Source organism: Heptranchias perlo, chromosome 6, assembly GCF_035084215.1.
Source record: "Heptranchias perlo isolate sHepPer1 chromosome 6, sHepPer1.hap1, whole genome shotgun sequence".
Classification (NCBI taxonomy): domain Eukaryota; kingdom Metazoa; phylum Chordata; class Chondrichthyes; order Hexanchiformes; family Hexanchidae; genus Heptranchias; species Heptranchias perlo.
Genome location: NC_090330.1, coordinates 86,335,655 through 86,360,599, shown reverse-complemented (window position 1 = coordinate 86,360,599; position 24,945 = coordinate 86,335,655). Strand labels below are relative to the sequence as shown.

Genomic DNA, 24,945 nt, shown 5'->3' with positions numbered 1-24,945 from the left:
GTAAACCCCAGCGAAAATAGAAACAATTGAGACCTGTCAATGTTCTTTTAAAAAAACAAAACAAATTCTACAAGACTTGGGGAGATAGATACAACACAGAACAAGTCCACTAGAACTGTGGTAATATACAAACGACCTATGGAAACAAATATTTCATTACAAGGCTCTCACTTCATACTGCTAGATAAATTTTGATCAGCCGCCTGGAGTTCTTACGCCGAAATAACTAATTTTGTCTTCAATTTGTTTGCAGGGGAGCACCTGCGAATATGTACACAAGGTTATACGTGCTGCACCTCAGAAATGGAGGACAAACTGAGCCAGCAGAGCAAATTGGAGTTTGAAAACATGGTGGAAGAAACAAGTCACTTTCTACGCACAACGTTTGTTTCCAGACATAAGAAGTTTGATGGTGAGTGCATTGGCTAATTTTGACAGTTTCTTTTCCCGTGTCCTTTAGTGGTTGGGGGCTGGTGCATGCTTTAGAGATCCTTGCTCTTGATGTAAGTATTGGATGGAGTATAGAAACACAGTGGGCCATAATTTGCTGTGGCAGGGCATCTAACGGCATCTGCCGTTAGCTAGACTTGCCCTTGCACATTTAGGTTTTTACATTTTTTGCGTGTCAGGTTATTGAAAGTGTGAGCTGATAACGTTGCAGTGAGGGAAACAGGGCATCTGGGACCTGAGTGATTAGGACAAGCAACTGTGTATCTCCTCAACCAATCAGATTGAAGTGAAATTAACTAGCTCGGACTGTGAAGGAAGTGTAAATTAGAGTGGGTGAATTCAATTTCAAATCAGGTACAGAAAGAGAAATAAAGAGCGAGAAAGAAAGATTGGATTAAGAGAGAGAGAAAAAAAGTCAGAAAGGAAAAGTAAAAAAAACAAATTTTAAATTTAAAATTTTACATTTTTAACATCTCCAACAACAATTAAAACCTAAAGAATGAAACTCCACACTTGCAATAGTTAATTTTCAGTGCCAGAGAGGTTGTCTGGCTGTAATTAACACTGATCACATTGTTAAAACACGAATTTAGTTCGTATCTACTGCGCAAATAAAGCAACTTCACGCCGTTCAAGGCATTTCAATGGTGAGGCAGACAACGCGATGCCGTTTTCACGAAGCTAACAGAGGAACTGTGCATCTCGTCAGCAACATTTGGATATCTGTGTTTAATCGTGCTTCTGCCCCTCGCCTGAAGTTACTGTACCATTTGCACATAAATAACAAATGTAAAGAATCTTACAACACCAGGTGATAGTCCAACAATTTTATTTGAAAATCACAAGCTTTCGGAGATTATCTCCTTCGTCAGGTGAGTGTGGGATTCCTCGAACGTTTCGCATCTATAGCCAGAAAACAATACCTGGTGATTACAGTTAATCTTTCCAACTGCCCGTTGTCAAGGCAATCAAAGTGTTCAAACATAGAGGTGTTACCTACAGGACCACCGAATAACAGAATAACCGAATAGCTACAGAACCGGCATCTCCACAACATAAATAACAGCGAGTGCCATTGGCCTCACCATTATTTTGACAGCAAATTCTGGCTCTTGATGAATCTAAGCTGCCGTATTTCTTTGTTATCTGATAAGATGACTTGATTCCAGACCACAGGGTTGTATCGAGCATAACATTCTCTTTAAGGACTTTTTTTTCTCACCTTTATCATGAGTCTAGGCTCAGTGTCTGGAACAATGTACCTCAAAAAATCACCATTTTCTATTGTGGGAATTTTTTTACTCTGCAGCAGACTCTCTGCCTATTACAAAGGACATTAATAGTTGTCAGTGAATTACCAGTCACTAATCCAATTGAGGGTTCAGGCGATGTCATAAACTCCAAGAAAGAAGCACAGTCTCTCTGCTGAACTGGATTAATATCCGTAATTCACTGACAGACATGTTGGGATAGATCTTGACTTTGTGCGATTGTGTAGAACGGGTGATAGCAAGCCGGCAGCATGTTTCACACCTCTCCTGATTTTTATTTCCTTTGAAGTCAAGTTATGACTCAAGTGGCTGACTCAAATTATACTGTGTTGCTCTTTGGCCAGGAAAAGCAGAGTACTGTGCAAGTGTGCTTATAAATATATGCTTCCACATATGTACAGGGCTTGACAGGGTAGATGCAGAGAGACTGTTTCCACTGGCTGGAGAGTCTAGAATTAGGGGGCATAGTCTCAGGATAAGGGGTGGGTGATTTAGGACTGAGATGAGGAGGAATTTCTTCACTCAGGTGGTGGTGAATCTTTGGAATTCTCTACCCCAGAGGGCTTTGGATGCTGAGTCATTGAGTATATTCAGGACTGAGATAGATAGATTTTTGGACTCGAAGGGGAATCAAGGGATATGGGGATCGGCCGGAAAAGTGGAGTTGAGGTCGAAGATCAGCCATGATCTTATTGAATGGCAGAGCAGGCTCGAGGGGCCATATGGCCGACTCCTGCTCCTATTTCTTACGTTCTTATGTTCTTTTCTCACCAGGATCTAAATAGAATCATAGAATCATAGAAGTATACAACATGGAAACAGGCCCTTCGGCCCAACATGTCCATGTCGCCCAGTTTATACCACTAAGCTAGTCCCAATTGCCTGCACTTGGCCCATATCCCTCTATACCCATCTTACCCAGGTAACTGTCCAAATGCTTTTTAAAAGACAAAATTGTACCCGCCTCTACTACTGCCTCTGGCAGCTCGTTCCAGACACTCACCACCCTTTGAGTGAAAAAATTGCCCCTCTGGACCCTTTTGTATCTCTCCCCTCTCACCTTAAATCTATGCCCCCTCGTTATAGACTCCCCTACCTTTGGGAAAAGATTTTGACTATCGACCTTATCTATGCCCCTCATTATTTTATAGACTTCGATAAGATCACCCCTTAACCTCCTACTCTCCAGGGAAAAAAGTCCCAGTCTGTCTAACCTCTCCCTGTAAGTCAAACCATCAAGTCCCGGTAGCATCCGAGTAAATCTTTTCTGCACTCTTTCTAGTTTAATAATATCCTTTCTATAATTTAACAAAGAGTTGTCGGAACAGTCAGATCTTTGTTATCATTGACATGATTAACCATGAAGCTACCAGGCGATCAGTTGGACTGCAGCTGGAACAAAGCTAAAAAAAAATTGCGGCTACCTCCTTGAGTTGACCTCACACCTCTTGCCTAAATTTGATTTGTGTGACTTTGCACCAGAATTGCACTACTGTATTTAATTTGCACAAATGCAAATATGAAACTATATGGTTTAACTGGCATGTAAATTCTATGGTCAAGGTAACGCTTTAATAAGATAAACAACCACTTAAGCGTTTAACAGATAAAGAAATAGTTCAGGTATGGTTCTGACCCATCTGACAGCGGTGAGAATCCATTCAGTGTTCTGACACAAGTGTCTTTAAGCATGTCTGCAATTGTCTCCCTTGCTGATGTGGTGCAGCCTAGAAGTGGTGCAACTGAAATCTCTTTATTCTTTTCCGAGGAGTCTTGTTTCGTCTGCTTTGCTAAGGTGTTGAGAACGGAGATGGATGGTTGTTGAAAGTTCTGAGATGGAAAATGCACACTGAAGCCTGTCTCCAAAAGACAGCCCCTATCTGCACATCAAATTTAATTGATGAACCCTGTACACTCACAAAGCAGTGTTCGAGTGGGGAACAGTTAGTCCTTGGGTCCACTTAAATACCTAAACTGCTAATAGTTACGATTAGCTCACCAGCTTCTAACCAACAACACCATATTTTCTGGGGCCAGGAAATCCACATAAAATCTATTAAAAAGCATAAACCTCCCTCCTCTCTTGATTATCTCCAGGTGTTTTTCAAGCTTCCTTGTTGTATTGATAAGCTTACTGACTCTAAAATGTAAAGGAAGAATTGGACCTTGTTGGTGTTTGTTACAAATTTGGGATCTGTTTTATATATTCTCTCGGGTTCTGTAGTGCTGGTAACTCCAGTAAGCAGTCACTGTGAGGGTAGCAAGGGCACAGAATGTACCCTGGGTGGGGGACTTCAATATCCATCACCAAGAGTGGCTCGGTAGCACCACTACTGACCGAGCTGGCCGAGTCCTGAAGGACATAGCTGCCAGACTGGGCCTGCGGCAGGTGGTGAGCGAACCAACACGAGGGAAAAACTTGCTTGACTTCGTCCTCACCAATCTACCTGTCGCAAATGCATCTGTCCATGACAGTATTGGTAGGAGTGACCACCACACAGTCCTCGTGGAGACGAAGTCCCGTCTTCGCACTGAGGATACCATCCAACGTGTTGTGTGGCACTACCACCGTGCTAAATGGGATAGATTCAGAACAGATCTAACAGCTCAAAACTGGGCATCCATGAGGTGCTGTGGGCCATCAGCAGCAGCAGAATTGTATTCCAACACAATCTGTAACTTCATGGCCCGGCATATTCCTCACCCTAGCATTACCAACATGCCAGGGGATCAATCCTGGTTCAATGAGGAGTGTAGAAGAGCGTGCCAGGAGCAGCACCAGGCATACCTAAAATTGAGGTGCCAACCTGGTGAAGCTACAACTCAGGACTACATGCATGCTAAACAGCGGAAGCAACATGCTATAGACAGAGCTAAGCGATTCCACAACCAATGGATCAGAACAAAGCTCTGCAGTCCTGCCACATCCAGTCGTGAATGGTGGTGGACAATTAAACAACTAACTGGAGGAGGAGGCTCTGTAAACATCCCCATCCTCAATGATGGCGGAGTCCAGCACGTGAGTGCAAAAGTCAAGGCTGAAGCGTTTGCAACCATCTTCAGCCAGAAGTGCCGAGTGGATGATCCATCTCGGCCTCCTCCCGATATCCCCACCATCACAGAAGCCAGTCTTCAGCCAATTCGATTCACTCCACGTGATATCAAGAAACGGCTGAGTGCACAGGATACAGCAAAGGCTATGAGCCCCGACAGCATCCCGGCTGTAGTGCTGAAGACTTGCGCTCCAGAACTAGCCGCGGCCTCTAGCCAAGCTGCTCCAGTACAGCAACAACACTGGCATCTACCCGACAATGTGGAAAATTGCCCAGGTATGTCCTGTCCACAAAAAGCAGGACCAAATCCAATCCGGCCAATTACCGCCCCATCAGCCTACTCTCAATCATCAGCAAAGTGATGGAAGGTTTTGTTGACAGTGCTATCAAGCAGCACTTACTCACCAATAACCTGCTCACCGATGGTCAGTTTGAGTTCCGCCAGGACCTCTCGGCTCCAGACCTCATTACAGCCTTGGTCCAAACATGGGCAAAAGAGCTGAATTCCAGAGGTGAGGTGAGAGTGACTGCCCTTGACATCAAGGCAGCATTTGACCGAGTGTGGCAGCAAGGAGCCCTAGTAAAATTGAAGTCAATGGGTATCAGGGGGAAAACTCTCCAGTGGCTGGAGTCATACCCAGCGCAAAGGAAGATGGTAGTGGTTGTTGGAGGCCAATCATCTCAGCCCCAGGACATTGCTGCAGGAGTTCCTCAAGGCAGTGTCCTAGGCCCAACCACCTTCAGCTGCTTTATCAATGACCTTCCCTCGATCATAAGGTCATAAAAGGGGATGTTCGCTGATGACTGCACAGTGTTCAGTTCCATTCGCAACCCCTCAGAGAATGAAGCAGTCCGTGCCCGCATGCAGCAAGACCTGGATAACATCCAGGCTTGGGCTGATAAGTGTCAAGTAACATTCGCGCCAGACAAGTGCCAGGCAATGACCATCACCAACAAGAGAGAGTCTAACCACCTCCCCTTGACATTCAACGGCATTACCATCGCCGAATCCCCCAACATCAACATTCTGGGGGTCCCCATTGATCAGAAACTTAACTGGACCAGCCACATAAATACTGTGGCTACAAGAGCAGGTCAGAGGCTGGGTATTCTGCAGCGAGTGACTCACCTCCTGACTCCCCAAAGCCTTTCCACCATCTCCAAGGCACAAGTCAGGAGTGTGATGGAATACTCTCCACTTGCCTGGATGAGTGCAGCTCCAACAACACTCAAGAAGCTCAACACCATTTAGGACAAAGCAGCCCGCTTGATTGGCACCCCATCCACCACTCTAAACATTCACTTCCTCCACCACTGTCACACCATGGATGCAGTGTGTATTATCCGTAGGATGCTCTGCAGCAACGTGCCAAGGCTTCTTCGACAGCACCTCCCAAACCCGCGACCTCTACCACCTCGAAGGACAAGAGCAGCAGGCACATGGGAACAACACCACCTGCACGTTCCCCTCCAAGTCACACACCATCCCGACTTGGAAATATATCGCCGTTCTTTCATCGTCACTGGATCAAAATCCTGGATCTCCCTACCTAACAGCACTGTGGGAGAACCTTCACCACACGGACTGCAGCGGTTCAAGAAGGCAGCTCACCACCACCTTCTCAAGGGCAATGAGGGATGGGCAATAAATGCCAGCCTCGCCAGCGACACCCACATCCCATGAACGAATAAAAAAAAGCACGGCAAGATTAGGATCGATATGTCCTGGTTGTAAACAAAGGATGGAGAGGAGACTTTGTGAGAGTCTACAGTTAACGTCAGAGGTCCTGTGGTTGGACGAAGTTGACTTGTAGATAGATTGGAGTCAGCTTGAAGCAAAGAGCAATGAAGAGGAGACAGTTGTGGAGCGCAAGTGAGTCCACAAGCTGTTTGAAGGGCAGAGTATCAGTGGGTGTCCTGCTGGAGGTTGTCCAGCCGAAAATGAAGAGCCAAAGAGGCTTGGAGAATCGACTTTGAGCAAGCATAGGTTGACCCAGTGGCCTCAGTGATTAGTAGTGCACACCAGTAGGTCCAGTATACCAGCAGAGTAGTGAAGAGCAGTGGGAGTGAAACCAAAGGACTACAAGCAGTAAAGACTAGGGAGTCACGGGACAGTGAAAGGTAAATACACAGGATTAGTGCAGATGAGGGAGCTGGTCCAAGGAGCAGCTGTAGGGAGGTGAGAAGCACAGAAAATCAGGAACAACAGTAAGAGCTTGAGGAGCTGGTCCCAGCCACTCCAGTGAAGGGTGACAGAGGAATTCTGAAGGATGAGTAAAGTCAGCAGCCAGAGGAAGCAAGCGGAAAGCAGCAAAGCAAAAATCATTCAGCAGCAGTGGAGCAGAATTCAGAGCAGGGTGAAAACCAACAGAACCAGATAAAAGCGAGCTCAGCATGGAGTGAAAAATTCCCAGCAGAGGAGCAGAAAACTGATGACGCAGGAGCAGATCAGGTACTAGAATATGGGCAATCCAATGGAGAATAGTCTCTGTAGAAAGCGTCGGCAACAGTGGGAATGACTACAAAGTCCAGAAGCCAGCGGAGGAATGGACTTCGGCCCTGGAAAATGTGGATTTCTGTCAGGTCATAAGACAGCAATGGAGCTAAGCTAAGAAACCTGCAGAAAAAGGAAGAACTTACATTTATTTTGTGCCTTTTACCTCAAGTCATACCAAAGTTCTTCACAGCCAACAAGTACTTTTAAAGTGTAATCACTGTTGCAATGTAGGCAAACTGAGCAATCAATTTAAACACAGCAAGATCCCACAAACAGCATTGAGATAAATGACCAAATAATCTGTTTTAGTTATGTTGATTGAGAGATAAATGTTAGCCAGGATACAGAGAGAGCTTCCCTACACTTCTTCAGGTTGTGCCATGGGATCTTTTACGTCTACATGAGAAGATAGATGGGACCTTGGTTTAATATCTTATCCAAAACAGTGCAGCTGTCCCTCAGTACTGCACTGAAATGGCAACCTAGACTATGTCCTTTAGTCTGGAGTGGGCTTTGAACCCACATTTGTCTGACGCAGGGAGAAAGTGCTACCACTGAGTGAAGGCTGACACTTTTATGCTACTTACAGACCAAGAAAGTTCTTTCTGCATTACATTTTAACAAGATAACACTCCTTTAAAGCTACCTGATCTCTCTTAAATTAGTATGAAACCATATGATCATTTTAAAGGAGTGTTATTACGACAAATATCTGCTATATGAGTTCCTAATGTAACCAGCCCAACTTGTTAATCAGCAACTAACATGAAGGCATATTGTGAGTCCTTTTTATTTCATTTTCAGGACATGGGTGTTGCTGGCAAGGCTGGCATTTATTACCCATCCCTGGTTGCCCTGAGAAGGTGATAGTGGGCCTTCATCTTGAACCGCTGCTAGTGGTTTAGTACAACTGAGTGACTTGCTCAGCCATTTCAGAGGGCAGTTAAGACTCAAACATGTTGGCATTGGAATGGAGTCACATATAGACCAGACCGGGTAAGGATAGTAGGATTCCTCTTCAAAAGGACATTAGTGAACCAGTTGGGATTTGCAACAATCGACAGCTTCATGGTCACTTTTACTGATCTCAGCTTTTGAATTTCAGATTTTTATCAGAAACTGAATTCCAATTCTCAAACTGCCATGGTGGGATATGAACATGCATTCTCTGGATTATTATTTGGATTCCCTGGCCTCTGGATTACTAGCTCAATAACGTAACCAGTACACTACTATTCCATCCACTATCTTTTCTGTTACAATGGCCCAGAAATTGCTTTTAAAATAACGGTGAGCTCAACAGCGTTCACCGTTATTAGTGGTGAAATGGAAGAGCAAGTTCCAGCGACTGCACATGCGCAGTTAAACGTGGAAATCCGGAACTTGCTCTTTCTGGACAAAATCGCGTTAAAGGGACCTCGCCGGCTGGAATCAGTGGACCAGCACCAACTTGGTGTCCTGCCCAGCTGGAAACTCAGTAATATCTCCACAAAAAAGGGTACGCTCAAAAATATCAGCTCCAAACTAAGATTTAATGGCGTGGCAAGTCTTAATGACTGCCAAACAACCTGTCTTGATGTGGAGATGCCGGTGATGGACTGGGGTGGACAAATGTAAGGAATCTTACAACACCAGGTTATAGTCCAACAATTTTATTTTAAAATCACAAGCTTTCGGAGATTATCCCCTTCGTCAGGTGAGTGAGTGACTCACTCACTCCCCTGACGAAGGGGATAATCTCCGAAAGCTTGTGATTCTAAAATAAAATTGTTGGACTATAACCTGGTGTTGTAAGATTCCTTACATTTAAACAACCTGCCTGGCATTGAAAATTAAATTTAAATAATGTGGGGTCTCATTAACTGTGATTTTAAGAGTTGTTGGACATTTAAAAAAATGTTTTTTTAATTTTGATTTTTTTACTTTTTCTTTTTGACTCTTTTATCTCTATCTTTTACTTAGATATTTCTTACCCTCTCTTTATCATTTTTTGCCTTTCATTTCCTGGTTTTGACTCACTGGGGTAAATTTTAACCCCCCCGAAATGGTGGGTTGGGGGTGGGTGGGAGATTAAAATAACAGCTTTTTGGAGCGTGACCGCATCCCGGCTCCAACTCGCCCACTTCTGGGTTTGAACCAGGCGCGTTTGTCTGCGTGTGAACAGCGTACACGATCCCGTCCCCACTTAAAGTCGGCGGGCCGATACTTAAAAGGGCATTGTACCTCATTGAGATAGTTGAGGTACTTAATATTTTGTGTATTGGAGCATTAAAATGAACCTGATCTGTTCAAGTTTCCCATCGCTTCTGAATCACATCAGGTGAAAGCAGGCGAGAAGGACTGGATCCATGAGTTGAGTGCCTTTATAGCACTGCTTGTGGGCCCGGAGGAGCAGGAGTGCTTCATCCAGGCCCAACAAGCTCACCTGGCCGACAGGAACCAAGCGATCGGCCTCGCCCCCCCCCTTCCACCACCAATGGTGGACCCCCCTTGTTGCTGGACCCTCCCCCCCCCCCCCATCTCCATTGCTGGCTGGACCCCCCGCCCCCGATGTCGTGCACGTTCCCCCCCCCCCCCCCACACTTCCTGATTTTTTACAAGCACGATGCTCTCTCGCTCCCTCCCACCCTTCTCTCCGATTTGCAGCTTCTTTCGCTGCCGATAATGTGGTAATGTGCAGCTTTGTAAGACAAATCAAGAGGTTTTGCGGTTAGGGTAAAAGCTACCAGAAAAAGAAATGTGGACCCGGCTCAGAGTAAAAATCGTCCCCACTGACTTCACGGCTTGTCAAAAATGCTGCAATCTGTTTGGTTAAGGGGAGAGGGCAACCCTCTCGTTGCTCGGATGGTCCTGGCTCCGCTGTAGTGAATGCTGGACTCTTTTCAGCTTTGTATTATAGGAACTTCACGCAGTAAGTTTGTGGATGAGTAAAAATCTCTGGAGCGTCGAGTGCCACTTGGAGCAATTTCTGGGCCAATGTTTATAAGACGTGAGGAAATACAAGTGAAAATAAAAAATATATATTTCCACATGCATCTTTCACAATGTTAAAATGACTTCAAAATGGTGATGCCGGTGATGGACTGGGGTTAACAATTGTAAACAATTTTACAACACCAAGTTATAGTCCACACCGCCTGAGGAAGGGGAAAGCCCCCGAAAGCTTGTGGGATTAAAAATAAAATCGTTGGACTATAACTTGGTGTTGTAAAATTGTTTACAATTCAAAATAGTGCTTCAACAGATTTCCTTAGCCAACAAAAAGTACAAAAGAAAACTTATTAAAATTCATTTTTCAGTTGAAAGCCTATTAATTTTAGAAATAGAGTACAAAGCCTATTGACGTTAGAAATAAAGTAAATGATGACCAGGCTTATTGTTTGGAAAATAAATGACTACGGGCTCATAACTCATGCTGAACTTTGTCACTTGTGAGCTACCTGATTGTTGTTGCTTATAGAGATACTTATCAAATCATGTAGCTCGTCACTGTACATGCTCCATATTCAAAGTTCTACATTCACTGGTGACCCTTTACAGAAATTATGCAACTGAATATATTGCAGTGTGTGTTCACTTCACCATTGTGTATAAGAATAGTCACTCACAATCCTACCCTCCAAGCAGAAATAAGTGCCTCTACACCCTCCAGTTGACAAAAAAATTGAAAATGTTAGAGAAAATGATCCATTGAAAGATACTTTGATTAAATCGGTCATTTATTGCTGGAGAAATAACCTTGTTTTTTTCCTCATTGGTGCATTAGCGCAGATTGAGGCACGGGTATCTGTTTCAGCAACTGCTTCAGGATTCAGGCCAAGAAAGAAACCAACCGTGTATAGCAGTATATAGCATTAATGCTGTTCTCCATTACTGTTGGCCTTTTTAGTGAACAAATGTTGCTGGGACATTACAAACCTCTTAGCAATAGAAAGTTGTCCTCAAATGGTCTACAAATGGTTGTGGTAATGTGCAGCTTTGTAAGACAAATCAAGAGGTTTTGCGGTTAGGGTAAAAGCTACCAGAAAAAGAAATGTGAGTTCCCAGACCACAAGTGTCGATTGCTGCCAGTGATTCCTTGTAATAATGGTTGGTGGCTTTGATGCTGTTTCAAACTTTCATAACTTTCATAACTTTCATAGTGGAAACAAAAAAGTGATCTAATGGAAGTTTTAACACAAAGCCCTAGAATTATGCCGTGGAATACTAGTGTACTAATGCTTAACACGTTTGCCTCAAAAGTCCCTCTCTCTTGCATTAACCTTTTTGAAATAAATGGGTAAACATCTCTGCCAAAATGGTTGAGAGAGGAATTCCAGACAAATAAGTTAAAAGTTAGTACGTTAGTATCTTACAGAATAATTTCAGAGATGAAAATTTAAATTTGTTGTATTAAAGAGAGACTCAAGATCAGGCCATACTTATCAGAAGCTGGCAGATAATATGATGCAAAATGACATTTAAACTTGCCTTCAATTAATTTAATGCTTTACCATTCTAACAGCCATCCCTTGTATTGGAGTGCACCCATTCCCCCAGTCTGTACGCTCCTTAGCACTTGGAAATCACAGAGTGTCCAATAGTGAATTCAGTGCACTCTCACTGCAGCATCGAGACAGACAATCTCAATCACTGGGGTGAAATCTAATCTTGTAATAGTACAAGAATGTAACGGTTGCAAGGAAAAGAAACAGCTTATTCACAGAGCTGCACGTTACTTCAATAGTATTGAATACTGCCCTAGTAAAATTGAAGTCAATGGGAATCAGGGGGAAAACTCTCCAGTGGCTGGAGTCATACCTAGCACAAAGGAAGATGGTAGTGGTTGTTGGAGGCCAATCATCTCAGCCCCAGGGCATTGCTGCAGGAGTTCCTCAGGGCAGTGTCCTAGGCCCAACCATCTTCAGCTGCTTCATCAATGACCTTCCCTCCATCATAAGGTCAGAAATGGGGATGCTCGCTGATGATTGCACAGTGGTCAGTTCCATTCGCAACCCCTCAAATAATGAAGCAGTCTGAGCCTGCATGCAGCAAGACCTGGACAATATCCAGGCTTGGGCTGATAAGTGGCAAGTAACATTCGCGCCAGACAAGTGCCACGCAATGACCATCTCCAACAAGAGAGAGTCTAACCACCTCCTCTTGACATTAAACGGCATTACCATCGCCGAATCCCCCACGATCAACATCCTGGGGGTCACCATTGACAAGAAACTTAACTGGACCAGCCATATAAATACTGTGGCTACAAGAGCAGGTCAGAGGCTGGGTGTTCTGCGGCGAGTGACTCACCTCCTGATTCCCCAAAGCCTTTCCACCATCTGCAAGGCACAAGTCAGGAGTGTGATGGAATACTCTCCACTTGCCTGGATGAGTGCAGCTCCAACAACACTCAAGAAGCTTGACACCATCCAGGACAAAGCAGCCCACTTGATTGGCACCCCATCCACCACCCTAAACATTCACTCCCTTCACCACCGGCACACAGTGGCTGCAGTGTGTACCATCCACAGGATGCACTGCAGCAACTTGCCAAGGCTTCTTCGACAGCACCTCCCAAACCCGCGACCTCTACCACCTGGAAGGACAAGAGCATCAGGTACATGGGAACAACACCACCTGCATGTTCCCCTCCAAGTCACACACCATCCCGACTTGGAAATATATCGCCATTCCTTCATCGTCGCTGGGTCAAAATCCTGGAACTCCCTTCCTAACAGCATTGTGGGAGAACTTTCACCACATGGACTGCAGCGGTTCAAGAAGGCGGCTCACCACCACCTTCTCAAGGGCAATGAGGGATGGGCAATAAATGCTGGCCTTGACACCCACATCCCATGAACGAGTAAAAAAAAACCTCAGGTACAGTTCCAGACAGTTGATGAAATGAAAAGTTGGAATTTGAACCATAGTTTGTATGTCTTTGTGTTTGGCAGCAGAGGGTAGGATGTAATTGCTGAATACATGTAGGTGGACTTTACTTTTAGGGGCATTATTTTGCCTTGTTTCTATTGGCTATACACCTATCCAAGTTCCCTTGTAACCTAGTGGGAGAGACACATTTCTTGATCTCCAGAATTCTAAGGAGGCATTCGCCACTTGGTCTGCCAGCTCAACTGAAGTTGGAACAACAGATCAAGCAGCTCTAGGACTTGTGGGAGTTGATTTTGACCATATCTGGCCAGCAGAAACTGAGCGGGTAGGCCATTAAAATTGACCCACCACCCAATCACCCAGCTGATCTACTCACCAATGTCCCACCTGAATCCCGTTGCCTTCGATCTTAACCTGCTCTTCTGAGCAGGCGAAAAAGGCACCGGTGGAGCCCTCCATTAAGTATACAGATTAGGGTTTGATGATCTCATTTGGCCCTTTCTGCAGCTTTCCTGCCACATGAACTCAATTGAGAAGAATATCTGAAGCAGAATAAGCTATTCAAGGTAAGATTTTTATTTTCCTGCGCTGGGCCCCACGAGGAAAGTTTAGGCCTCCCCTGTCCTTGAATAACCCCACCCCCCCCAACACACTTTTCCTGTTGCAAGACCCCCTCCTGGAACTCCAGTCCTCACACTCACCTGAGTGCTGGTGGGCGGCCAAGGGCCGCTTAAATTTCTCCAGGCCAGCAGGCACGTCCCACCCACTTCAGGCCCAGAATAGTCAGAAGTTGGCCAACAACATGTTAATGAGCCCCATGTTAATAAGGTTGAAATCGCCCTGGCCTTTTTCTGCAGCAGGCAGGCGGAAATCTAACTGAAACCGCTGGGTTCCCGCCAGAAACCCACTGTTGTTAAAATCCCACCTGTTATCTGGTTTGGAATTGTACCAAATAATTTGAGTTGAGTTCCTAATATAAAAAATATTTTTAAGTAATATGGTGACTGGTGACTGGATGGCCTTAACAGCTCTTGTTCTTGTTCCCACCATCTTTGATTCATTTGTTCTAACTGCTATCTAGCCAGAGTTAGGAAAAAAAACATGTTTAGTCAAGATAATTTTCAAAACAATATTCCTAGAATTAAGAGATGATGCATGAGCAGCTTTGCAAACAATTTCTGAACTACAACTGGCAAGATTAGATATGAAATATTGATTTCTATGTAACACAGCCAAGTCAATGGAAATAAAAATCAGGAGAGATGTAAAACGGAAACCTTGCTGTAGGCACATGTTACTGTTCCATTTTCACATTTGAAGCTCTCAGCAAGTCTTGCCATACTTTTTGCCACCAAAAACGTACTCCCCTCTAAATGGTTGCTGCATGCTTTTAAATGGATGCAACAATGCTGAATATTCTGCCCCCTCATCACTCTCAACCACTGGCAGATTGTACACTGGGAGCTCATATGAATGAATGATGAGACCTGACCACAGTACCTGTGTTGGAGTGAGCTGTGCATTACTGATGCGGGTGCTGTGCATAACTCAGGTGGGCACAGTGCATGACTCAGGTGGGCACAGTGCATGACTCTGGCGGGCACAGTGCACGACTCAGTTGGGCGCTGTGCGTGACTCAGGCGGACAAAGTGCCTGGACTGCAATATTCCCACTGCCTCCATGTCAGTTCAGAAAAGCATCCTTGTTGCACCATCTGCTATGCTGTAGTGGGATCAATAAATGTCAGTGAAAGACCGTTGCTGCTCTGAATTTTTTTTTAAGACAGATATGTCTGAAGTCAAAGTGTGCAGAATGTGATAGATTTTTATACTGGGAAAATTAAGCTGAACTTTGGGTCAATTCAGCTCTGGAATTGAGTATGATATTCATTCACAGTACTCATTTCTCCTGAAACTATGGAATATATTTCCCTTGGGGTTTTTTTAAAAATCACTTGACATGTGATTATTTCTATATTTTGGAAGTAATGTGTAATCTTTTCTCCCTGTGGCTAGTACAGGGCTTTCTGAGTTTGTTTTGTTTTATAAAGCAATGTGTCAGTGGCTATTGATTGAAGAGTGACTGCGTAGCAAAATGGAATGAATCAAAATCAATGGTAACACCAAGCAATTGTAGTTAGATATGATATGGACCAGATGCAGTGCAGAGATACCCCAATTTTGTCCAAACAGTGTATTGCAGCATTGTGTCCTCTGTGGTACCGATGCAATATTTCTGTTTACTATACTTCATGGGATTTTTAGTATGATTACCTATATTGTGCTAGATCCATTAGCACTTTTATACTGTGGACTTGAGTCCACTGAGAACATAACTGAGGCTTCACATCATATCCTCAGTCATCAGGAGAGATTTGATTTTGCCTCTGTGTGATAGATGTTAGCCAGGTTCCAGAGGTGAAAAGATACATGTGGAAACAGTCTCTACTAATCCATTTGTATCCACACCGCCCAGTCCTATCTGTGAGATATGAAGAGTTTTTGTGGGACTCGCCAAGATCAGTTTCCATAGAGAGAACCATCATGGCTAAGTGAAACATTTTTTGTAACTGTGTAAACAGGCATGCAAACTGGAGAACTCATGCTAAAATGAGCTGAATTGAAACAAATTGTTCAAATCTGTGTGAACATGGTTCTGGAAGTTTTGACTGATCTGTTTGAAAACAGGAGACTGATTGGCTATACTCAAATAAGACCAGTTTGGAAACACTGGAACTGAGCTGGGGATGGACCAAGTAAAAGTGGATGGACCAACTAAAAGTGGGGTTATGGATGGAAAGACTCAGAGGCTCCTGTGAGAGTGTAGCAGGCAGTCCCTTTACTATAAAGTCACCTGAGGAAGCCAGCTTACCCTTTTCACTTGGCATTGTGCAGTGCATGCAAACAATTTTTCTGACAGTGTTGCTTTTGTGTAGAAGTGGTTACATTGAAGTAACATCCTTTACTTTTTGAGTGAGCAAGATGTGAGCTATCTACAGGAAGTTAGAAGGGTCAGAGAGGGGAATTACTTTTTATGTAAAGGATGTCCTCTTCAGGTCACAGGAGACACGTCTGCACTATCAATTACAGTAACAGAGCCACAGTCTTGATCCATTTGCAGCTAGGTCTGGTGGGGAGATTTTGCTTTGATCTTTATTCCAAGTCCCTGGGGCTTCTGTGGGGAGAAGATTAGATCTATCGACAGGCCATAATGGAGCATGTGGGCCAGCTGTCGATCATTGTCAGGATGGAAAAGACAGACTAATTCTGAAATAGGGCATCTGTCATTTGCTTGTTTCTTCTAAGGCTTCATTGTGTCCTATTAATCCAGTTTGCATTCACATCTCCTGCTGAGAATTGAAGCTGCCTAGACCCAATTTTGTGAGAAAAAAATGTTATTAGAAATGTAATTTTAATAAAAATTAAGCAAGATTCAATGCACTTCTGATGAAGGGTCTACACCTGACACATTGGTGGAATTTTAACCCCCCCATGACGGGTGGGAGAGGGGAGGGGGGTAGGTTAAAATTTTAAAAATCTGAAACCCAACCCCAACCCACCTCGAAGGCACCCACTTCCAGTTTTAACAGGGATGGGTTGGGGGCGGGCATCTAACCTGCTCTCCAGAGGTGGATCAGTTCTGTTGTGTGCCTCTTCTGCTGTCCTTTTTTTCTCTCCCTGTTACGCTTGATGTCTATCATCATTCTTCCATATCTCTTACACCCACCTTATCTACCTTCTCCTGTTGCCCTCTTGACCTGCCTATGTAAAAGTTTGTTGACGTCTTACTCTGGATTAATTATGGAACACTGAGCTGTGTTGTCAGGGGAGACAGGGTGAATCTCTGCACATATTTTTCTCTGTTTATGAAAAGGTGGACGTGAGTATATATTCATGGGTACTTTTTCACGAACATTAGCAAACAGAGAGGAAAAAAATGCATTGGCCTGCAATCAATATATTCTGTTTTTCCTGCATTTAACTTCCTTTCTCTTATTTCCATATTTGGGGTTAAAACCCAATGATTCTCAGATAGAAATGGGATTTTCTGCTTTGAAGATGCAGTTTTAAAGTGCAATCTTTCTGCTCTCTGAAGAGTATTTTGGTTAATTTATAAATGATGTAAAATTAGAAGTGAAGGGAGATGAGACCATTCAGTGGGCAGCGGGAAATCTATATTTCATACAACAGTGACTGGGTTCTTGAAATAGAGCTTGCCTTGCCATAATGGAGAGTATACACCACCCTGCTCCATCACTGCCAAAATATCCTTTGTATCCAGACTGAAGTATCACTGTGAAGGATTAGGTATCACATCAGTCTCTGCAAAAAAATGCCCCCAATTTGGCTGTGATGCAGAAAACAGGTAGAAATGGGATTTTAATGGCTGTTTAACTGAACAGGGCAGTGGTAATCACAAAAAAGCTGAATAGCTGCATAAATAATAGGGTATACTGTATGTGCCCTTTATATACAGCAGAACCGTATAATATGCACCAGAGTATGTGATTAACATACAATACTCTAATAAGAACCGTTTGATTCAGAAGAAGCTATTAGTCATATCAAACCGAATCGGTGCACTATTATTGCAGTTGAGCTCGCTTCAATTAATATTGAACGATAATAGATATTCGTTAACTGTACGTGTGATTGTTTTCAAGCTCAAATTGCAATTTAAAGATTGGAGTTAAAATTCATGTAGTATTCATTTATATCTTGTTGAAAGATTATCAGCTTATCACTAGCGAGATTCTCGAATGAATATAAAACATGCATAACGTTTCAAATTTCCTGGATTCGTGCTGGTAATAACAAAAACCTGCTGCTAAAGGCTTAAACTATATCCTAGGTTGCTGTCGATTTAAAGGCTCGCCAGAAGATCTCAGCGAACTGAAATAATTACATTTTCTTTGGTGAAATTGCATTGCAGTGAACCTGTCTGTATTGTGTCTGCAATCTGTGACCCTCCCCCAAGAGTTAACTCAAGCTTTACAATTAGACCAAAGCTGATAATTACATGTGTGCAGTGAATGCTAAACAGCAGATACCACAGAAAGACTGTTGCCAAGGTGTTTAATTATGTTGTGCCAAGTGGAAACTTGAGAATTTATTAATAAGGTAGTCAGTAAACATTAAACGATTCAATCTTACATTAGTTAACTTGCACATGAAGTCAAAAGCGGCCATGTTTTAGTGCCCTGTGAAGATTACTTTTGCCGAGTGTTGTGTATTGAGTGCATCCTGTTGTGCCTTTGCTTTATAGGTTTGTGGCAGAGTGTTTGTAGTGTAAATAAAGCCATTCAGGCAAGCGTGAAATTGAGAGGATTCCTCCGACCTGTGGGAACAGATGGGAATGAATGGAAGGAGGTGACGCTATAGCTGATATCGACACTTGGGGAAGCAATGATTCATCTAGTGATGAAGTAGAAATGCAAGGGAATTTTCTTCACAAACACTACAACAATACTGTCACTCCGAATGAAGAAATTAGACCAACAGTTGTGAATTGAAGCAAACAGAAAAAAATAGTCGGCTTTATTGAGCTATAAAACAGGGTTTGTATTGAGTAGGTGGAAGAGTTGGATTCTTGTATGTAACCAGCTCTTCAAGCATAGAACGAATTAGCTGCTGATAAACTGTACAGCAAACAGCATTAGTACCATTTCCAGAAATGATTTGTTTCAGTGATTATTTTTCCCATGAGCTACTTCTGGAATGTTATCTGCCAGTTTCACTGAAGTGTGTCGTGTAAACTGGGCATGTGGCTTGTAAGTGGGGCTTTTTACTGGAAAACAAATAACTTCATCACACCAGGATATCCTAAGAACTATCCCATGGAAGTTCTGAAGGGTGTCAATATTAACCTGCCTTTTCAAATGCTGTCACTTTTTTTCTAATATCATCTGTCTTATTTCAGAATTCTCGTATTTGTGTTTTTGTTTCTCTTTATTTCTGGCTCATCTAGGTTATGTGTTGTGATTTTACTCTGCTTTATTTTTCAATGATGTGCACTTCTCACTTTTATTTAGCCTTTATTTCTAGTTGCATGGTGTGTGTTTTTTTGGAATGATGCCCTGTAACGCCAATGAAAAGCAAAATCAAAAAGAAGTACAAGACATCTCTTCCTACTGCAGGCAACAAGAATGGACCTTACCTTGAGTATGGTGCAGAAATTCTGTTACCCTTGATAAAAAATAGCCAGTGTTCCTTATTTATTCCTGCATCCACAAAGTACTAAAATTCACTCTTTCTCCTCATTAACTCCCTATCCATTACCTCTTGCTATTCACTTGTTGGTGTAGCACCAATTTCAATAGGAATAACCAGCTTTTAGTCTTCCTTATGGAGCAGTTGCACAGGCAAATTATTGTTCAAAAGTCACAGTTAATGCAGGTTTTCATGTTTGGGAAAGGAGATGTGTGACTTATGTCAAACCATCCACCTCACACTCGTTTCTAAACAATCACCTACATTTTTTATTACATGCATGCTTATTACTTAGTTATTTCTTATATTTTATATAAAATGCAACAATTGGAAAGCTTTGAAAGCAGCCAATGAATCCCAGTGAATTTAGCTATACGCGTTCCTTCATCACTTGGCTGAATCTTCACCCTTGTAAAAATTCCGTTTTGTTGGAAGGTTTGTTTATTTCCCAGCCAGCTGCCTTGTAAAAGCATTAGATGTGACTTTTATGCCAGTGGGATCGGTGTGATCAATATCCCAGATTCTACAGGAGGTCTGTTTCATTGGTGAGCTATACGCAGATCCTGGTTAAAATTGATTGCCCATTAGAAGTATAGAATGTTAGTGACCATTTTAAATTGATGACCCCCTCATCACTGATTTTCCACCAGAGGAAATAACCTTTCTTTATTTACCCCATCAAAACCTTCATTGTTTATAAAACCTCTATTAAATCTCCGGTTGGCCTTTTTTGCTGCTACGACAACAATAATTTAATGTTGTGCCTTCAATGTAGAAAAATGTCCCACGGTGCTTCACAGTGGTGTAAGGGGAAAAAAATTGATGCTGAGCCTAAGAAGGAAATATTAGGTGGGGTAACCACGTGCATGCTCAAAGAGCTTTAAGGAGAGTCTTGAAGGAGAGCGAGGTGGAGTGGCAGAGGGGTTTAGGAAGGGAATTCCAGAGTGTGAAGCCTAGGCAGCTGAAGGTGGTTGAGCAAAGGTATAGGGGGCAGCATGAGATGGTTAAAGTCAGACGAATGGAGAGTTCCGGGGGTTGCAGCACACCGTAACAGAGGAATTAAGTGCTTATTTGCTTCACATCTTTATAAAACATAAGCTAGAGTTTAAATTGCATAATGAGGATGTTCATTGTTATCTGTGTTGCCAAACTTATTGCACTTTGGATTACCAGTGCTTCCAAAGTCTAATTGTGATGTGGAGATGCCGGTGATGGACTGGGGTTGACAATTGTAAACAATTTTACAACACCAAGTTATAGTCCAACAATTTTATTTGAAATTCACAAGCTTTCGGAGGCTTCCTCCTTCCTCAGGTGAATGTGGAAATGAAGTCTAAAGTATAGATCCAAAACCTTCAACATTTGGAACAGAAAAGCAAAAGCACTGGATAACCGGCAGTGACATAGGAAAATGATCTTCACAAGAGTGGGCTTTCACTTAATTAATGTTGTTTTAAACCTATTATTGTGTGCATTATTGTAGATGTGTTATTTAGCACTTGGTCGAGTCTTGTTGGAAAAATAACGGCGAGTTCACGATACGCGCCGTTATTAAAGTGCAAATCGGCCAGCAAGTTTAGGCGAAAAAGTCTAACGCCACGAGTTGCAAATCTCCAGAACTTGCTGGTCGATTTACGCTGTTCTGCCGTTTGCTTCGCACAAACAGCATCTCGTCCTCAACCTCCCCGTTATTTTTAAGAACTTGCTGGATTTGCACATTAACCTCGAATGAAACTTGCCACAGATCAAACTTAACAGTGTAAGTACCCTTTTAATGATGTGATAATTGTTAATGCAATGCCAATCATCCTCTCCGGCCCAGAAAGGGAACTGTTTAAACTGTTGAATCTCATTTCTGGAGGTAGTAAATTCTTCTTAGAGATTTAGAAAATTTTTAAATTTTAAATTTTTAAATTTTTTTCTTACTTTTCCTTTCTGTCGCTTTTTTCTCTCTCTCTCTTAATCCAATCTTTCTTTCCTTCTCTTTATTTCTCTTTCTATACCTGCTTTGATTCTAATTCACCTTCCTTCTCCGTTGTTCCTCTGTTTCTTTCTCAATCCTTAAATTTCATTGGTTAAGGAGATAGACTGTTGGTCCCATTACTCACTAAGGTCCCAGATGTCATGTTGCCCCTGCCGCCCCATTATCAGCTCGCACTTCCAGCAGCTTACAGGGTGAAAAATGTTCGAGCTGAAGGGTGCAGGAAAAAGTCTAACTAACAGCATGTGCTGCGAGATGCCCCACTCCAACAAGATCTTGGCCATTATGTCAGGCCAAGCAGAACATAAATCATCAGATTATGGGCTAAAACAAGCTTCAAAAACTGTGGCATGGGTTGAGTCATAACAATTAGTCCAGGCTCTAAGTGAGGCAAGAGCTCTGCATCCCTGTTTTTAATTTTGTTTCTCTATTACGTATTGTTTTCTATTTAAAATTGAGAACAAATGTTAACCTTGCAGTGTAAATTGACACTATTTAAAAAAATATAAACGTCTTCTGGGTTAAAGGGGAGTGGGATCGGCTGCACGAGAATTTACAGTTCTGTTCTACAGTAACCAAAAGAACGAGCAGGTGGCCTGTGTGTAGATCTCATAGTGCATTTAAATATGGTTCGCTCCATCAGCTCAGGTGTTTTGTGAACACATGAAGAAAGGTTTGCTGAACATTTTTCCCATCAGCCTAGAAAACTATCCCATGCTTGATATACGTTGACAATGGAAAAATATAGGGTAAACATATGTATTTTTGTAACAAATAGCAGAAGGTCTTAGTGATGGGCCTACAAAAATGAATATCCCATAGCTAAATGATGCAATATTGTCGTAATGCGAACTATGCTTACTTATAGCACCATAAGATTGTTCATATAGGCATATAAATAGCATAGCCAGATTAGTAAATAATGCAATAATTAGCAAAAATTATGCTAAAGGGGGACCAAGGTCATTTCAAAAAACTTTTTTTTACAGAGTCAAAACACCTTTAATATCAGAATGGAGAAACACGTGGATTTTTCTGATTCAAAAAAGACAGATTAATTTGGAAATCTTGCTTACTTTAAAAGTACAGTTAGTGAGGAAGAACTAAGAATTCCTGCTGTCATTGTAATTTCCAACATCTGTATGGTGACCATTAATAAATCAGACTTTGTACAGAAGAGAAAAACATAGTTAAGAGCTTTTATAGATTCACAAATAAACTAATTCTGACCGTGTTTACCAGGAAACATTTTGTGCATAGTATATTTTTATTGATCATTCTAGCATTATTAACTTTGGGTTATTTATAGGAGCATGTGTTTGGTTCCTTTGTTTGGATGGAGTCTTCAAGTCTTGCTTTGATCATTATAACTGAGTAAATTATATACTTTTGAAATAAAAAAAACTGAGGTGAACAAAATCTAAATATGACATCAATTTTAATGTATTAGTGTTTCCCTCTTCACCCCTCTTCATCTCTGATTCTCCCCTGCCTTGGCATTCCTGTTGCCTTTAGATTTTTAACCTCACTGTGCCTGAATTTTGTTACAAAACACCATCTTAAAGCGAATGAGCACAAACCCACCCCGAAAAAAGCAACATTTTAGAATGGAAAGTTCCCAACCCTAAAAGTATCATATTCTGTCTTAATAGGAGAAATACATAGAGATTTCTAAACGGTACAATACTAAACCGCCATTTAAGATTAAATCATTTTTTTTATTCAGCTATTGTAATTAACTGCTACATTGAGATGATTTGAGTTTACTGTTCTCACTCTGAGACCCCACTCTGGTCTGGAATCTCAGTTCCTGTCAGCAGCTATCATAGTATCATACTATCATAGTATGGTACAATACAGAAGGAGGCCATTCAGCCCATCATGCCTGTGCCAGCTCTTTGAAAGAGCTATCCAATTAGTCCCACGCTGCTGCTCTTTCTCCATAGCCCTGTATTTTTTTTCTCTTCAAGTACTTATCCAGTTCCCTTTCGAAAATTACTAATGAATCTGTTTCCACCACCCTTTCAGGAAGCCCATTCAAGATCATAACTACTCGATGCATAAAAAAGTTTTCCCTCATGTCGCGTTTGGTTCTTTTGTCAATCACCTTAAATCAGTGTTCTCTGGTTCTCGACCCTTCTGCCAACGGGAACAGTTTTTCTTTATTTAGTTTATCTAAACCCTTTATGATTTTGAACACTTCTATCAAATTTCCTTTTAACCGTCTCTGCTCTAAGAAGAACAACCCCAGCTTCTCTAGCCTATCCACATAACTGAAGCCCCTCATCCCTGGAACCATTCTAGTAAATCTTTTCTGCACCCTCTCTAAGGTCTTCACATCCTTCCTAAAGTCCGGTGCCCAGTATTGAACACAATACTCCAGGTTTTATAAAGGTCTAGCATAACTTCCTTGCTTTTTTACTCGATACCTCTATAAATGAAGCCCAGGATCCCATATGCTTTTTTAACAGCCTTCTCAACTTGTCCTACCACCTTCAAAGATTAGTGTACATACACCCCCAGGTCTCTCTGTTCCTGCACTCCCTTTAAATTGTACCATTTAGTTTATATTGCCTCTCCTCATTCTTCCTACCAAAATTTATCAATTCATACTTCTCTGCGTTAAATTTCATCTGCCAGGTGTCTGCCATTTCACCAGTCTGTCTGTGTCCTCTTGAAGTCTGTTACTACCCTCCATATTGTTTACTACGTTTTCAAGTTTCGTGTCATCTGCAAACTTTGAAATTATACCCTGTATACCCAAGTCCAGGTCATTAATGCATATCAAAAAGAGCAGTGGTCCTAATACTGACCCCCAGGGAACACAACTGTATACTTCCCTGCAGTCTGAAGTACAACCGTTCACCACTACTCTCTGCTTTCTGTCCATTAGCCAATTTTGTATCCACACTGCCACTGTCCTTTAATCCCATGGGCTTCAATTTTGCTAACAAGTCTCTTATATGGTACTTTATCAAATGCCTTTTGAAAGTCCATCTACACAACATCAACTGCACTACCCTCATCAACCCTCTCCGTTACTTCATCAAAGAACTCAATCAAGTTAGTCAGACTGCTTCATTTAAGCTGCTATTATGCTGTTTTATTTTGGATTCTAGGAGAGTGACATCAGCGAACTGCTCCTTGAGTTTGGCTGATTTATCCCAGCAATAGAATAGTAGTCCTGGTTTTTATTGGGTTTGTGATGCTACCATCAAGATAAGAGAGTCTGCTAAGTATTGTAAGTTTGAGACAGTTTACAGATACCAGTCCCCTATAATTCAAACTAAAATCAGCTGGAGATACCACACGTACCCATGACTCCTGGATAAGCACAGCCATTTGTGTTTTTGGATTTTTATTCCATGTATTTTTCTCGGGTTCAGCATCTCAGATCACCCTTCTAGGTGAGCCTCAGCTTTTTACAAAATAGAGTGCACCTTTACCTGCCTAATACCTTGGTATTTTATTAATAGGCCTAAGGATCAAACAGAAAACTCTTATTACTGTATATTGCTTTACTGATTATAGTTGACTGGGACGAAGGAAATTTAAATATGTACTGCTTAAACTCAAATGGAGCTTCTAATCAAATGTGTATTCAAACAAA

General features: G+C 42.2%; 1 protein-coding gene across 1 annotated transcript in view; it reads left to right on the top strand.

Annotated features, from left to right (window-relative positions):
* The window catches only part of gpc6a (glypican 6a), a 1,048,968-nt gene that overhangs the window by 283,437 nt on the left and 740,586 nt on the right, over positions 1-24,945 (top strand). Inside the window, exon 2 of the mRNA XM_067986490.1 lies at positions 254-412. Coding sequence (XP_067842591.1) covers positions 254-412 — 159 coding nt within the window. The remainder of the gene's footprint in view (positions 1-253; positions 413-24,945) is intronic.